Consider the following 15,794-nt stretch of genomic DNA (forward strand, 5'->3'; position numbering starts at 1 on the left):
AACTTGTTACCCATTATTTAAACATCATCCATTTGGTGTGTCTTGTGCAAGTAAATTTTTCAGTGTTCCAAAGGGATTCTGCCAATTATTTATTCCTTATATTTTACTTTTGTATTATTCGAAGTTATACCGGTAGGTTGTGCCAATGATTCAGTTCCTTATTTTATACTTTTGTATTACTTGAAATAAAAGAAGTATATGATCTGAAATCTTGGAATACAAAGAGAAAGAAGAGGCTATGAGCAGGTAGAGTTTGGCAAAAAAAGGTTTCAGAGTACTTTGACGAAACAATGGTCTCCAGGAAATTGGGCACCAAAAGGAGGTTCAGACACACCCGCTGAGACTTGGCTCGTCATTGCCTTATGAGTAAATGCCTCTCTTATTCCTAATGTGCCCTAATTTAAAACGACGAGTGTCCCAAAAAATAGTGGAGATATGTCCAAATTCTCTTCATACAGGCCAAATACAGTTGTTCGGAACCTATCTCGTCAGTACAACACGATTTTTTATCTTTCATGGATGTAGCTACGATCTAAACTACAGAAGATGCATTGTTCACGGTTAATCGGTTAAATCATGACGAACTAAACAATTGTCGCAAATTTGCTTCAAATTTGGGATTAAGGGATTTGTCACGATTAACAAAAATTCGGTTTTAATGGGTAACCCAATCCCTCTCTGAAATTAGTTGGTCATGTTTCATAGGGGGTGGCTAGGACTGATTTCATAAGTGCTACAGTTTTATCGGATTATGTCTAACTTCAAGAGAAGCATTTCCAACGTTTTGAGCTTGAGCTTAGTCCGCAACTCAATTGTAATCATTTTTGGTATCTCGAAAAACATGGTCCATTAGAAGGTTTATCGCAATCGCGCCAAAGTCAGTATGGGAATTTGGTCTTATATTTTGCACGTTTCACACAAGGATTGTCCCAAACTCTTTTACGCGTGCCTGTACGAACGCCGGAAAATGGTACTGATTTATATCAGAATATTTTAACGCATGGAAAATTTCGGCACAAAAAATATTGAGTGCTACAAGATCCTTTTCACACCCAAATGTTAGTAAGCAAAATGACACTTTTATCTTACCTAGTATAAAATCCAGGTAACTTTGGTATAAGGTGGTGGTAACTTTTTTTTGTTCTCATTCTTTGCGCCAGTTTTGTTCAGAACGACTAAAGAACAGAGCTTGGAACGGGACTGATAGCTGGATTTTGAGGGGATTACTATATGCAGCTTCATCGTCGACTAACACTGAGCTCCCTCTTGTGTCGAAATTCGCGAAAAAATGATCTGTGTCAAAAGTTGAGCCGGATGCCTGGTGACTAAAAGTAAGCTGATTTTATTTATGTACTTGAGTATAAGACGGAGGAAGACTATATTGAAATCTAGAAAACAATCTACGATTTTGTGAGCTACAGTTAAAGTCCCCGCATACTATCTTGTTGCTCTGATGGCAAATAAACGTCCACGAGAACAAGGCTTTTTCTACAGGCAAACTTCACAGCCATAGAAAAACTGACAGGCATCAAGTTAATTACCTATTCAGATAATTACTGACAATGACAGTGAGGCCTCCGCTTGGACGACCCACTGCCAAGGACCTCTTGGCAGGGTGAAACAGGTACGTCTTATTTGGCACTTGATGGAAAATATTAATATTTTCACTCTTAAGCAGGTGTTTTTGGACGCATTCAATGTCACGTTTCAAGATTCAATCATACAGAAACTGCAACTTAGCCAAGTTGTGCCCATATATTTTAAGAGAATATATCGATAAACTTGTCACCGTTATTTACTTGCTTTGATGATCACTTTTAGAGCAGAATAACTAAGGCGAAATGCAGGGTGATCTCCACTGTTCCATGGTTTCCAGCACACATAACACGTTTTGGTTTAAATTCGGTACAGTCCTTTGTAATATGGTCAAGCGACAGACATTTATAGCAAAATTTTGGCACAGACTGGAAATGTTCGATTTGAAGGACATGTGGCCCATTTTTAGACTGTTTTAAGCTGCGGCATCGAGGGAACCCTTATCCTTGAGCAGGAGTTTGACGGAGAGGGAGTTCACAAGACGTTTCACTTCGTCACCAGAGGGGCGTACGAGCTAAACTTGAGCCTCGGTAACATCCTTAGGAATGTTCATTGCGACGGCCTCAAATCTACGCTCTCGGATGGCGATTCTTTAAAGCACTGTAATTTAAGAAAATTGAAAATTTCTATTTCTACTCCAGATTTTTACAACGCTAGGAATTCTTAGAGATTTTGATTATCAAACGTTAGCAACAATTGTCTTTTACCTCGAGAAAGTACCATTCCTAGTGAACTTGCTGATAATATCTTTTTCTTAGGGCGAGGCACACATGCCTTGAATTATAATTTGACTTACCAAGAACATTCAGGATCTGATATAACCCAATGATAGATGCTCCAGCAAAAAAACGGAGGACAAAGAACATTTCCGGGTTAACTGAGAAAGCAGCAGCAGTTTGCGCTATAGCGGCGATTGCAACAACAATTATAAAGGTTTTAAGTCTGCCAATCCTAAAAGAAAAAAGTCAATTTTGAAAACAAGTAAAAAACAAAGGTCAAAAGGTACATGGTGATAAAGTAAAGGGCGATCCTTCTCGGTAGTTACGGGACCCTTAGGGAACAGATATTTCCTTACAAACGGCATGTACCTTTTTTAAAAATGATTTTTAAGCTGATTCTAAACATCTAACATACATTTTGTCGATGCTTACCCGTCAGGGGCAAAGTTGATGTTAATAAAAACTAAACATTAAAGCTCATCATTTCTACATCCTTTTTATTGAGGGTCCATGCCATTAGAACAGGTAACAATCTGGCCTTTGCAAACAGCCGTTGTACAGAGCCATGTTCATTCAACGTATTGTTTTTCCCTTGTCATTTTGTATCCAAAACAGGGATGGAAAAACTTGTAAGGGGATTAGTTTGATCGAAATTGAATTTAATGACCTTTTAAGGAACCAAATATGATCAAGGATAAACAACCCTGTCCAGTTGCCTTTTTTGCTACCCACCCCCTCTAACGCCAAAAACATTCGATAAAAGTTTTTAGACAAGCATTTCCCTCAGAATAACAAAGTGGTGGAACAAATTTGCCACCTGGAAAAATGGGATCTCCACAACCCTTGGGGAAAGGGATGTAAATCAATAAATCACACAAATTGTCAACTGTTTAGAGATAGGTTTTATAGTAGAAATGGCGGGTATGTCCGATCTTGCACCATTTTTCTCTGGTATAAGAGGACCATGAATTTAATTGGTGGAAGAGGAAAATCATTAGTGGTCCTGGAAAAAGGACGAATTTTTCCTACTATAAGTTATTAAAATATTGCGTAAATTGTTTTGCCAAGAGGAGCCTAACTACAAAAATTGATTGGTTTAGGAGGCAAATTTTCCTCAAAATAGGACCAAAACCTCTAGCAAATCCAGGTGTCTGGGGGCCCTGCCCCCAACATCTATTCCGGTGCCTCTTTTCGCTGTTTTATTTGCTTTTTTCACTCTTTTTTAGAATAAGTTCGTCTATTTGTTCAATTATTGGCACCTTTGTCACTTTGAGCCCCCCCCCACCAAAAAAAATTGCTCATTGGCGCCTTTGTCACATTCCCCCTCTTAGATTTTGCTCTATATTCGCCCCTTTTGAGAACTTTCTTTTGCGTTTGATCGAAACTTTTATACTTAAGTCCTTGGCCTAAGGAGCACCAAATGCATATAGAAAAACTGAAATTGAGCATTGCTTCATCCAAAACTAGGGTCTGAAAAAAGGCCGGAAAACTCTTTCTGAACGGCTTGATACATGAAATCACAAGTCCCTTGGTGAAGGAGTACCTAATATACGAAAAATTATTTTGTGCACGTGTGAATCCCCAAAAATGGGACGCTAGAAGGGCCCTTTCATGGTGCAAGCCCTGGGCCAACTCATAAAAAAGCAGAAAATAATTGACTTGCCTGAAAACTAAGTCCTTAAAAGGCCAAAACCGCCTTTTCGGAACAAATATAAATTTAAAGCTGTAAGTTCCAGGTCTAAATAGACCCTAATATACACGAAATATATTAGGTTGGAAGCAAGTCCCCCTCCAAAATTGACACGCACAAAGGACCATTTTTTCGGACTGGCTTGTAACTTTAAAGAATCGTTACTGGGCCAAGAGGGCCATACATTTGTAACGGGAAGGGAAGACTTGTTAAGGAGGCAAGACACGGGCCTATGAAATTTTTCACCTTGATAAGTAGGAAACTTACGATCGTAAGTCCTTGGGCCAAGTGAGGCCTGACAGGGCCAAAGTAGCCTCCATTGAGACAAAAAATAAGAAAACTGATCTGGTTGTATTTATTTGCGATGTCTGACTTTTAATATTTGAGACGACACACTAAATTTTTTTTTGTAAATGTACTTATTTTAAACAAACAAAAATATACAACAAAATAGAGTATGAGCAACAGGAATAAAAAAATAAATAAAGTACAATTTTTTCAAATGAAAGTTAAGACTGAGGATAAAACTTAAAACGTAGCAATAATCGTCCAATATGTAAAGAGGACTACCCCAGTTGACGCACATGCTCAGCACTAAAATTTGATTTCTTATTTCAGCGTATTACAAGCGATTCCTCAGATACAAGAGCTATTTGATTGAACCGTAAAACTTTTTTAAACTGTCCATGGCAATGAACGACCAGCAAAAAAGAATTTTACTAGCAGTAAAAACAGAATTTTGAAAAAGTTCACCTATAAAAAAAAGTAAATAATCAAAATATTTACTTAAAATTAGATTAGAATTCAAAAATTACAAACTGTTAGGTTGTAAATTATTTGTGAAAAGTTATAGCCACAAAGAAATTCGTATAGCAATAGAAAAGGAGGTGGAGAAATGGTAGAATGAGGTACGATCTTAATGAAAGTGATCAGGTTCAGCAAATCAGTGAACCCAAGAGTTTGTGTTTAATTTTTCTATCTACAAAAAGATGGAATTTTGTATTGTCCAAGGATCCAATAATTTTTTCTTGTTGGCACCATTTATTAAGGGGTGAGCTAGTGAATATTTTCTGGGCAAAGGGTATACTGGCACCTCAAAAGTCAAAATTTTGACTGGAATTTTCAACTACATATTAAGTTTCTCAGATTAATATGGAGAGGAGGAGGCAATTTAAACCCAAACACATTTATTTGAAAAATATTTGGATAATGGGTTCAAAACAATACAAGAGCAGCAGCTTTCCTTTCTGCGGGAATATTTGAGTGTAAAATGAAAAACTTGCTTTTTGTCTCACTGTTGTTACTTCTGTCAAACAGTTCGTGGTAACGAACTATTGTAAGGAGCGACCTCGCTCAATAGTAACCAAAACTCTAAAAATTGGAATTTCTATAACAATAGTTACATCAACGAATCGAATCTTAATGCTGATTTTAAATATATATTTTTAGAAAATAGGGGAAACACCCCATAAAAGTTATGGAATCTTAACGGAAGTCACACCATCAGATTTAGCGTATCAGAGAACCCTACAGTAGAAGTTTCAAGCTCTTATCTACAAAAATATGGAAATTTGTATTTTTTACCACAAGATAGGTCACGGATGCGTGTTTATTTGTTTTTCTGTTTTTTTTTTTTTTGTTGTTGTTTTTATTTCCAGGGGTGATCATATCAACACAGTGGAATGTTGCGAGAAGGCTCATTCTAACAAAAATTAAAAGTTGTATGCCCTTTTTAAGTGACCACAAAATTGGAGGGCACCTAGGCCCCCTCCCACGCTCATTTTTTCCCAAAGTAACCCAATCAAAATTCTGAGATAGCTATTTTATTCAGCATAGTTGAAAAACCTAATAACTATGTCTTTGGGGACGACTTACTCCCCCACAGTCCCCATGGGAGGGGCTGCATGTTATAAACTTTGACCAGTGTTTGCATGTTGAAATGGTTATTGAAAAATGTACACACGCTTTCAGGGGGACTTTGTTGGTTGGGTGGAGAAGGGTTGAGGGGAGGGTTTATGCGGGGGAACTCTCCATGGAGGAATTTGACATTATGAAAAAAATTTCCATGAAGGAGGCGCAGGATTTTTTCGCATTTTTCTAAAAAACAATAAAAAAATAAATATGAAAAGTTTTTTAACTGAAAGTAAGGAGCAGCATTAAAACTTAAAACGAACAGAAATTATTACGCATATGATTGGTTCACCTCCTCCTAATACCTTGCTCTTTACGGTAAAGTAATTTATAAATTTGAACTATTTATTATACGGCCTTTGTGATTCAGGGGTAATTTTTAAGGAATTTGGACAAAATTTAAGCTTCAGCGTAAAGAGGGAGATAGTGACGAGGGGGTGCACCCCCTCATATACGTAATAAAAGCAAACGAACATAGAAGCTCGTTACGTAAGCTAATTCGTAAGTTACGTATATTTTTACTAATAAAAACGTTCGTAAAAAATTAAAAGCTATAGTTGCCTTTTTTAATAACCAAACAATTAGAGAGTAACTAGGCCTACTCCCCCGCTCCTTTTTTTCTCAAAATCGGCCGATCAAAACTATGAGAAAGCCATTTAGCCAAAAAATAAACTACTATGCCATATTGCCAATTTCCTTTAAATTATTCATGTGCGGAGAGCCAAAATCAAAACACGCATTAATTCAAAAACATTCAAAAATTAAATAGAAAAAAGTTTTTTTTAACTGAAAGTAAGGAGCAAAACTAAAACTTAAAATGAACAGGAATTACTCCGTATATGAAAGGGGCTGTTCCCTCCTCAAGGCCCCGCTCTTTACGCTAAAGTTTTTACAGTTTTCAAAAGCATATTTGAGAGAAAGTGTTAAACTTTAGCGTAAAGAGCGAGGCGTTGAGGAGGGAAAAGCCCTTTCATATACGGAGTAATATCTATTCGTTTTAAGTTTTAATTTCGCTCCTTTATTTCAGTTAAAATTTTGTTTTCTTATTTAATACTTTCTAAAACCCTATATAGAACAAGAGCTAAGAGCTCAAATGGCACTTGTGACGAGGCCGGAAGAGCCAATAGCCAAGAGCTCATATGGTATGAGTTCTAGCAAAATGGTAAAAATCAATAGATTGATTTAAAAGGAAAATCAGAGGCTTAATGCCGGTCAGGATTTAAAATAAGAGCTCTGAGTCACGAGGTTGCTTCTAACTATCAAAATTCATTAAGATCTGATCACCCACTCGTAAATTTTTTACTCATCTTTTTCTAATTTTTCTTCTCCCTTTAGCTCCCCAGATGGTCTAATCGGGAAGAACGACTTTATCAAGTCAATTTGTGCATCTCCCTGACACGCCTACCGATTTTCTTCGTCCTGGCACGTCCAGAAGCACCAAACTCACCGAAGCAGTGAACCCCACCCCCTAAATCTCCTAAAGAGAGCGGATCCAGTACGTTTACGTCAATCATGTATCTACGACATTTGCTTATTCTACCCACCAAGTTTCATCCCGATCTCTCCATTCTAAGCGTTTTCCAAGATTTCTGGTGTCCCCCTCCAATTCCCCCAATGTTGACAGATCTGGTTGGGATTCGAAAAAGAGCTATGAGAAATGAGTTCTTTCTAAATATTAAATTTCATTAAGATCCGGTCATCCGTTCTTAAGTTAAAAATACTTCAATTTTTCTAATTTTTCCAAATCATCACCTCCAGCTCTTCAAAGAGAACGGATGCGTTCCAATTATGTCAGTCACGTATTTATAACTTGTGCTTATTCTTTCCATCAAGTTTCATCCCGATCTCTCCACTCTAAGCGTTCTCCAAGATTTCTGTTTTCCCCTCCAATTCCCTATGTCCCAGATCCGATTCGAATTGAAAATGGAGCATCTGAGACATAAGATCCTTCTATATATCAAGTTTTATTAAGATCCGATCACCCATTCGTAAGATAAAGAAACCTCAATTTTCAAGTTTTCCAAGAATTCCGGTTTCCCCCTCCAACTCCCCCCAATTTTACCGGATATGACCACCGGATGTGACTCCCCCCCCCCAATGTCAATGTCATTGATTGGGATTTTAAATAAGAGCTCTAAAGCACAAGACCCTACTAAATATCGAATTTCATTAAGATCTGATCACCCGTTCGTAAGTTACAAATACCTCATTTTTTCTAATTTTTCCGTATTACCCCCCCCCCCAGCTCCACCAAAGAGAGTGGATCCGTTCCGATTATTTCAGTCACGTATCTTGGAAATGTTTTATTCTTCCCACCAAGTTTCATCCTGATCTCTCCGCTTTAAGTATTTTACAAGTTTTCCAGTCCCCCCCCCCAATCCCCCAATGACGTTGGATCCAGTTGGGATTTAAGATAAGAGATCAGAGTTACAAGGTACATCTGAATATGAAATTTCATTAAGATCCGATCACTCCTTCGTAAGTTAAAAATACCTCATTTTTTCTAATTTTCAGAAATAACCCTCCCCTCCCCCCAACTCTCCCAAATAGAGCAGATCCGTTCCGATTATGTCAATCACGTATCTAGAACTTCTGCTTATTTTTACCACCAAGTTTCATCCCGATCCCTCCACTCTAAGCGTTTTCCAAGATTTTAGGTCCCCCCACTCCTCTACATGTCACAGGATCCGGAGCGGATCCGGTCTGGTAATGTCAGTCACGTATCTTGGACTTGTTTTTTTCCCCACCAATTTTCATCATTATCTCTCCGCTTTAAGGGTTTTCCAAGATTTCCGACTCCCCCAACTCCCCCCCCCCAATGACTCTGGATCCGGTCGGGATTTAAAATATGAGACCTGAGTTACGAGGTCCTTCTAAATATGAAATTTCATTAAGATCCGATCACTCCTACGTAAGTTAAAAATACCTGGTTTTTTCTAATTTTTCAGAATTAGAAATACCTCATATGTTAGAAATACCTCATTTTTTCTATTTTCCCGATTTAACCATCCCCCAACTCCCCCCAGATGGTCGAATCGGAGAAACAACAATTTCTAATTTAATGTGGTGTGGCTCCTGATACGCCTGCCAAATTGCATCGTCCTAGCTTACCTGGAAGTGCCTAAACTAGCAAAACTGGGACCGATAGACCGACAGACCGACAAACCAACAGAATGTGCGATCGCTATATGTCACTTGGTAGATACCAAGTATCATAAAAACAAATATACTAAGATGCACTCAAGTGAACTTTCATTTATTCGAGAAGCGCTTTGATAAACGAAACAGGTTTGAAAATATGTTCTCTTTTCTTGAAAGCAGAAGTTAAAGTTTAGCGCAATGAGCGGAGATCTTAGAGAGCCGTAGCTTCCCTCGTATTTAGAGTAATTCATTAAAAAGCATTTCCACAAAATGAGTTTTTAAAAAGGTAGAGAGTTAGTATTTTACTGAAAAAATTCAAATGATTGTGCATTGTCAATTTAATATCAATATGGTGATATTTATTCCTTAAAACTTAAATTAATTTTTGAATTCTTAAAGTTATTATAGTAAAAACATTTAAAAGAACTTTTTCCTAAAAGTTTCTACTTAATGCATTAGTTTCGTTAGTTTCAGTAACCGTAGAAGCAGCATTAAGTTGTATACTCACAGTATCTTCAGGCTAGTTCGAAATCCGCATACTATAAAGGTGTATAGGTGAAATTTTCCGAGAATGTTTCTGTTGTACGAATGGAAACCTGCTATCCCTATGCAGGCTGTCAAAAGGGCGTTTTCAACAATATCTTAGGAACAGTTTCGTTTATGAAACTTACAGTACACTACGTTTACCAACAAGCCTTTTTTCTTAGGCAAATCAATATACATCTAGTCTCTATAACGGTTCTGAGCATAGAAAATGGCGGTAAAACTTTTTGTTTTCAGACACGAAATGGCTGTAAAGCATGGAACTATTGGGTGATTAAGAGTTGGGAGTATGCCTTTACTTGAGGTGGCCCTCTGAAGGTTTTTTCCTGGCCCTCGTAGGTTTTTAAACCAAAATCCTGAACCCAAAGTCCTGATTTGGCAGGGATCATGAATGTTTTTTAAAGAACAACCAAGGAATCTTGATTTGGTGGGGTTCTGAAGGTTTTTTAAACACTCAAAGAAATTTTCAAGTAACAATCAAATCCTATTGCATAACAATCAAAGTAAACATTCACCATTACGTAATTAACACATGGATCTCTTAAAAAACCCGCCCTATTACATAACAGCCAAAAAAATCCTGATTTGACGGGGCCCTGAAGGTTTTTTAAGAACCCGAAGAAACTTTGGCGTAACAATCAAACCCTATTGCATAACAACCGAAGTAAATATTTCCTCTTACGTAAAAGACAGATGTATCTTTTAGAAAACATTTCCTATTACGTAACAACCAGAGAAATCTTGATTTGGCGAGGCCCTAAAGGTTTTTAAAAGAACAATCAAAAAAATCATAATTTGATGGGGGCCCTAAAGGATTTTTTAAGAATCAAACAAACTATTCCGTAAGAACCAAAGAAATTCTGATTTGGCGACCCCTTAGGGTTTTTTAAACACTCAAAGAAACTATAACGTAATGATTAAACCCTATTACCTAACAACCAAAGTAAACATTCCCTGTTACGTAAGAGATACCTCCACCTTGTAGAAAACATTCACTATTACATAACAACCAAAGTAAACCCTCCATATTACTTAATTAACGCATGCATCTCGAAGAAACATTCCTTATTACGTAACATACACCTGCTGGCTGCCGTCGGAATGGAAAAATAGGGATATCATGAGAATCGTGGGATAGGAATGTCATGGGAATGGTTGGATATGTGTGTCAAAGTGATGGAGGAATATGTGTGTCATAAAAAGCAGTGAGAGGGTACTACCCACTTTTTTCAATCCATATAATTTGAACAGTAATTAGCAAATGAAGTACTTGAAAGTACAAAGTTACTATATTCATTGAAGTCTTTAATGCTTTCAGGAAAAACCAGCTTGAAGGTTAGTGTATAAAGTTGAGTTGAAGGAGTTGGTTCATTACACATTGGGTAAATGCAATATATTCTAAGGTTTAATTTCAATTTTTTTCACTTAAAGTAGATTTTCGTTTTTTATCTCATATGATTTGAACGAAAAGCCCATATTCGTCAAATTAAACTTACTTGTCTGCAATTGCTCCAAATGAAATCGATCCAAAAACCATACCAATCATGTATGCAGATGCTAAAACAGGCTCAATCCAGGCTTTTTCACAGACAAGGTTAAACTAAAAGATAAATTAACAAATAACTTAAAAAAATTAAAAAATAACTGTTCAATAATATTGTTTTAAATTTTTATTAAAACAGTTAGTGTTTTCTTATAATTATAAATTATTTTTAATAATTAGATTTTTTATCCATTTAAAAAGTGGAGCTGTGAGAAAGAGTCAAACTTTAGCGTAAAGAGTGGGGCGTTGATGAGGAGACAACCCCTTTCATATACGGTATAATTTCTGTTCGTTTTAAGTTTTGATGTCGCTCCTTACTTACAGTAAAAAAAACTTGCTTTTTTTTATTTAATCCATCAAATAAAAACATATTTGTGATTATTTGGGATGATTTGCTTTTGGTTTGGCCCCGGATAGATGACAAAAAACTTCCATTTATGTGACCTATCATCCTTCATCTGTATACTACGACCTACCGTCATATCTATCATAATGACGGGTAGTATAATATGACAGAGTCCTATCGGGGGTTTCTTTTTTTTGGGGGGGGGCGTACAAAAGTATATTTGGGGAGTTTACAAAAACAAACTAAAAACGTATCAAAATTTGCTTATTTCATTCTTGTTACGTTTTTGCGAGTCGGGCGGGTAAACATTTCGGGGGGAGGTTCAAACCCCCTAACCCTCCCTTTGGATACGGGCCTTGCCCTGTGAATTGGGATTGAACCATATTTTTCGTTCAGCTTAGTATTTTATCTACAGTTATTCAAAATAGTAGCTAAAACAATCGAGGAAGGGCTAATTCTAACGGAAATCAAAAGTTCTTGTGCCTGTTTGAGTGACCAAAAATGTTGGAGTGTAATGAGCCCCCTCCCAAGCTCATTTTTCCTCAAAGATATTTGAACCAAATTTTAAGATAGTAAATTTATTTAGCATAGTTGAAAGCTTCAATAACTATGGCATTAGTGATGACATCCGCCTCCATAGTCCCCGGGGAAAGGGCTGTATGTTACGAAATTTTGCCTATATTGTTCATATTTAGTATCTGCTATTGGGTAATGTGCTGACATTTTGGGGGGAAATTTTCAGCGAGGGAGGGGACAGGGAATGATTCTCCATGACAATGAATTTTCTGCGGGGAGAAAAATCTCGGTAAAAATTTTCCAGGGGAAATTTTACACGGGGGGAGGACAAGAACACTTCCTGGTGTGAACTGAACAACAGTCAGAAATTTAATTTAAAAAGAACTTCAATTGATATTAAGGAACAACATTAATGTTTAAAATAAACAGAAATTATTATGTTATATTAGGGGACTGCCCCTCCCTTAACTCCTGCTCTATACGCTAAACTGTGTCTTTTTGTCCAGCTTCTTTCAGAAAGACTATTCAAACACAAGGACCGTTGATTTTGAATGAGAACTATTTTCTAAGAGCTTTAAGACTTTAGCGTTAAGAACCAGGGTTGAAGAAGAGACTGTCCCCCTGAAATACAGAATAGTCTTTATTTGTTTTAAGTTTTAACGTTGCTCAATAGTTTTAGTTGAACAAATTTTTTTTTATTTACTTAATCGGTTACTAAAACACAAACAAGGATACCAAACAAAGATACAACAACACATACAAGGATAAAACAGCACATACGAGGATATACCATACAAGGATACAACAACACATACAAGGATTCCAAACAAGGAAACAACATTACACACAAGGATATCAAACAAGAATACAACTACACATGCAACGATACCAGACAAGGATACAACAACACATACAAGGATACTAAACAAGGATACAACAACATATACAAAGATATACCATACAAGGATACAACAACGCATCCAAGGATACCAAACAAGGACACAACAACACATACAAGGATACAGGAACACATACAAGGATATACCATACAAGGATACAACAAAACATACAATGATATACCATACAAGGATACAACAATACATGCAAGGATACCAAACAAGGATACAACAACAAATGCACGGATACAACAACACATACAAGGAAATACCATACACTGAGAGGATCTCCTCTAAAGCCCTTCTATCGGCTGTTCAAAAGTTCACTTATAGTCGGTAAAATTGAGGATTAAAGGGGATTGATGACTCAGGTGCTTCTCAATTATTAACCTAAGGGTGAAAATTTGGTCGATTCATACTCTCTCCTTATTGACACCTCACTATTCTTGTCCTTTTACGTAATATAAATCAAAAAAAGAAAAATAAACAACAACAAAAAGACAACAAAAGACACACCTTGGTTCAACATCTTAACCGACAAGCACTAATCACAATAAAATTTAAATCCTAAAAACCACTGTCTCTTCAGACATGATTCCCTAGGCTTAATCCCTAAACGAAGAAACTCATATAACTGTTTAATAGCAAATTCGTTCCTCTCAGCCATCCGCTCAATTAACCAGCATTCACTCCAAAACATTTGTCCCAAACGTTCATTCCGTAACTCAAACAACTCTTCACACTCGGGTATAAAATAAAATAAATTCTCATTCATGCATCCACACATAGGCCAAAAATAGGGGCAAGCCTCCAGACTAAACTTTCCCAAAGATTTTCTTCTCTCACCTAAATTCAAACTATCCCCTCTTACCAACAACAAATTCTTCAAATCCTCTTTGTTCAACCCAAATTTAAAATAAACCTCGTCCCCTCAACACTCTTTAGGTTGGGAGTAAAACCTCAAAGACATATATTGGTCCTTATGAGCTTGCCACTTTTGGATTTCTTGGTTATTTAGGTTTCTTGCGTTCCATACTGACATTTTCACCCATTGTGCCTTTTCCTTCATTCCAAATCTCCGAAAGGCCACAAAGGTCCAGTATTTTCTTGACCTAATTTGGCCATGAATCACGTCTACCGTCCTTCGAGTTCTTCAAATAAGCTTACTTAAGAAGCCAAACTCTAGGTAGCCTAATTATTTTTTCCTAAAATTTCAAAACTTCTAGCTTAACTGCTTTAAAACTACTATCCAAACCTCAGATCCCCAATGTAGACTTGAGGCTACTTTTGTCTGGAAAACTCTTTTCTGGATCCTCACGTCAGCTAGCTGACCTAAATTTTTTCTCAACAGCATATTTATCAGCCTGTTATCCTTTCAATTACAATATCCTACACGCCTAAGACATCCCACTTAAGTACTAAACTAAAAACTCAAATTCACAACTTCTTCTTTAACCTCTAACATTGTTCCTCCAAAGTTAAAATCAATCTCAGAATCAACATCCTCTTTGCTCCTTAACACTAATACTACTGAATTCTTAGCGTTCAACTCTAAATCCTTCTTTTCTAAATAGTGTTTTATTATATCCAATTGCTTCTAAAGATTATCTCTACTATCCACCATTAGAGCTGTGTCATACGCGAATAATATACATGATAACCTAAACAAACCCAAAAATACATAAGGGGCTTCATTACTTTTCATAAAACTATCTAAATCATTAACAAACAAAGAGAATAGCTTAGGAGATAAAGTACATCCTGGTTTCACACCCACATGAGACGTAACCAGCCTAGAAAAAATTCTTATAACCTTCACAACAAATTTCATCCTCCGACACATACTGCTATTATTGCTACAAAACAAAACGGTAGGCCCATCTCTAACAGACTTTCAATTTACAACCTTCTTTTTAACGAGTCAACAGCACTTTTTGAGTCAAAATTTATGGGCAAAAATGTTTGTCAATTTGGTCAGCTATTGGCACCTTTGTCACATCGCCCCCTCTCCAACCATGATTGTTCTCTAGATCCATCCCTGCTTTCAGGGACAGCTAAGCAGACATATTAAATTAGTCAGAGACACTATAGGCACCCAGTTTGTCAAAACGGTATATCTTGAATATCTCAAGAACAATTAAGGGTTATTAAGTTAAAAATGTCAGAGAATGTTGAGGAGGATGTTGAACTTGATGATACGACGGGCAACCCAGTTATCCAAAGGGGGTATCTGCAATGTATCGGGAATGGCTAAGATTATTAATTTGAGACTTTCAGGAAATAGGGATTGGGATGCCGAATAAATTCAAAAGACACCGTATGCATCCAGGATGTCAAACTGGCATATGTGCAATATCTCAGAAGTAGTTGAGAGCAATATGTTAAACGGTCAAGAAACATTTATGTCGGTATTAAAACAAATCAAAGACACCATTTGCATCACTTCTGTCAAAGGGGCACATTTGAAATATTCCAAGAACGGCTAAGGTAGTAAATATGAACTTTCAGGGAGAATTTGAGATGGATTTTGAACTCACTAAAAAAAAATATTATATTCATCAAGCAAATTTTCCTCGCCACACGTAGCAAATAACCTCGTCTCACAAGTAAAAAAGGTCACAAGTAAAGGAGTTCAAAGGGTCAGAAATAAAATGGCTGAGTGATTGCTCTGTTATATATTTATTCTCTTATTTATTTTTCATGTAAATGAAAAATTAACTCCCCGGAGTTGATTCTCTTATGTAGATTCTATATTATCTATACATTATTATTGAATCAAAACCTTAGTTCAAAAACCATTCCAAACCCTCATTTCAAAGTAAATGAATGTATAAAACAATTACATTGAATAAAATCCGCAATTTTAAAATCTTTATACTTGACAAATAGTCTT

At 36.6% G+C, this 15,794-nt stretch overlaps 1 protein-coding gene across 1 annotated transcript in view; it reads right to left on the reverse strand.

Annotated features, from left to right (window-relative positions):
* The window catches only part of LOC136035314 (organic cation transporter protein-like), a 46,257-nt gene that overhangs the window by 20,177 nt on the left and 10,286 nt on the right, over positions 1-15,794 (reverse strand). Inside the window, exons 3-4 of the mRNA XM_065717027.1 lie at positions 11,097-11,200; positions 2,393-2,547 (exon numbers count right to left, since the gene is read on the reverse strand). Of these exons, the coding sequence (XP_065573099.1) occupies positions 2,393-2,547; positions 11,097-11,200 (259 nt within the window). The remainder of the gene's footprint in view (positions 1-2,392; positions 2,548-11,096; positions 11,201-15,794) is intronic.

This window comes from Artemia franciscana, chromosome 2, assembly GCF_032884065.1.
Source record: "Artemia franciscana chromosome 2, ASM3288406v1, whole genome shotgun sequence".
Classification (NCBI taxonomy): Eukaryota; Metazoa; Arthropoda; class Branchiopoda; order Anostraca; family Artemiidae; genus Artemia; species Artemia franciscana.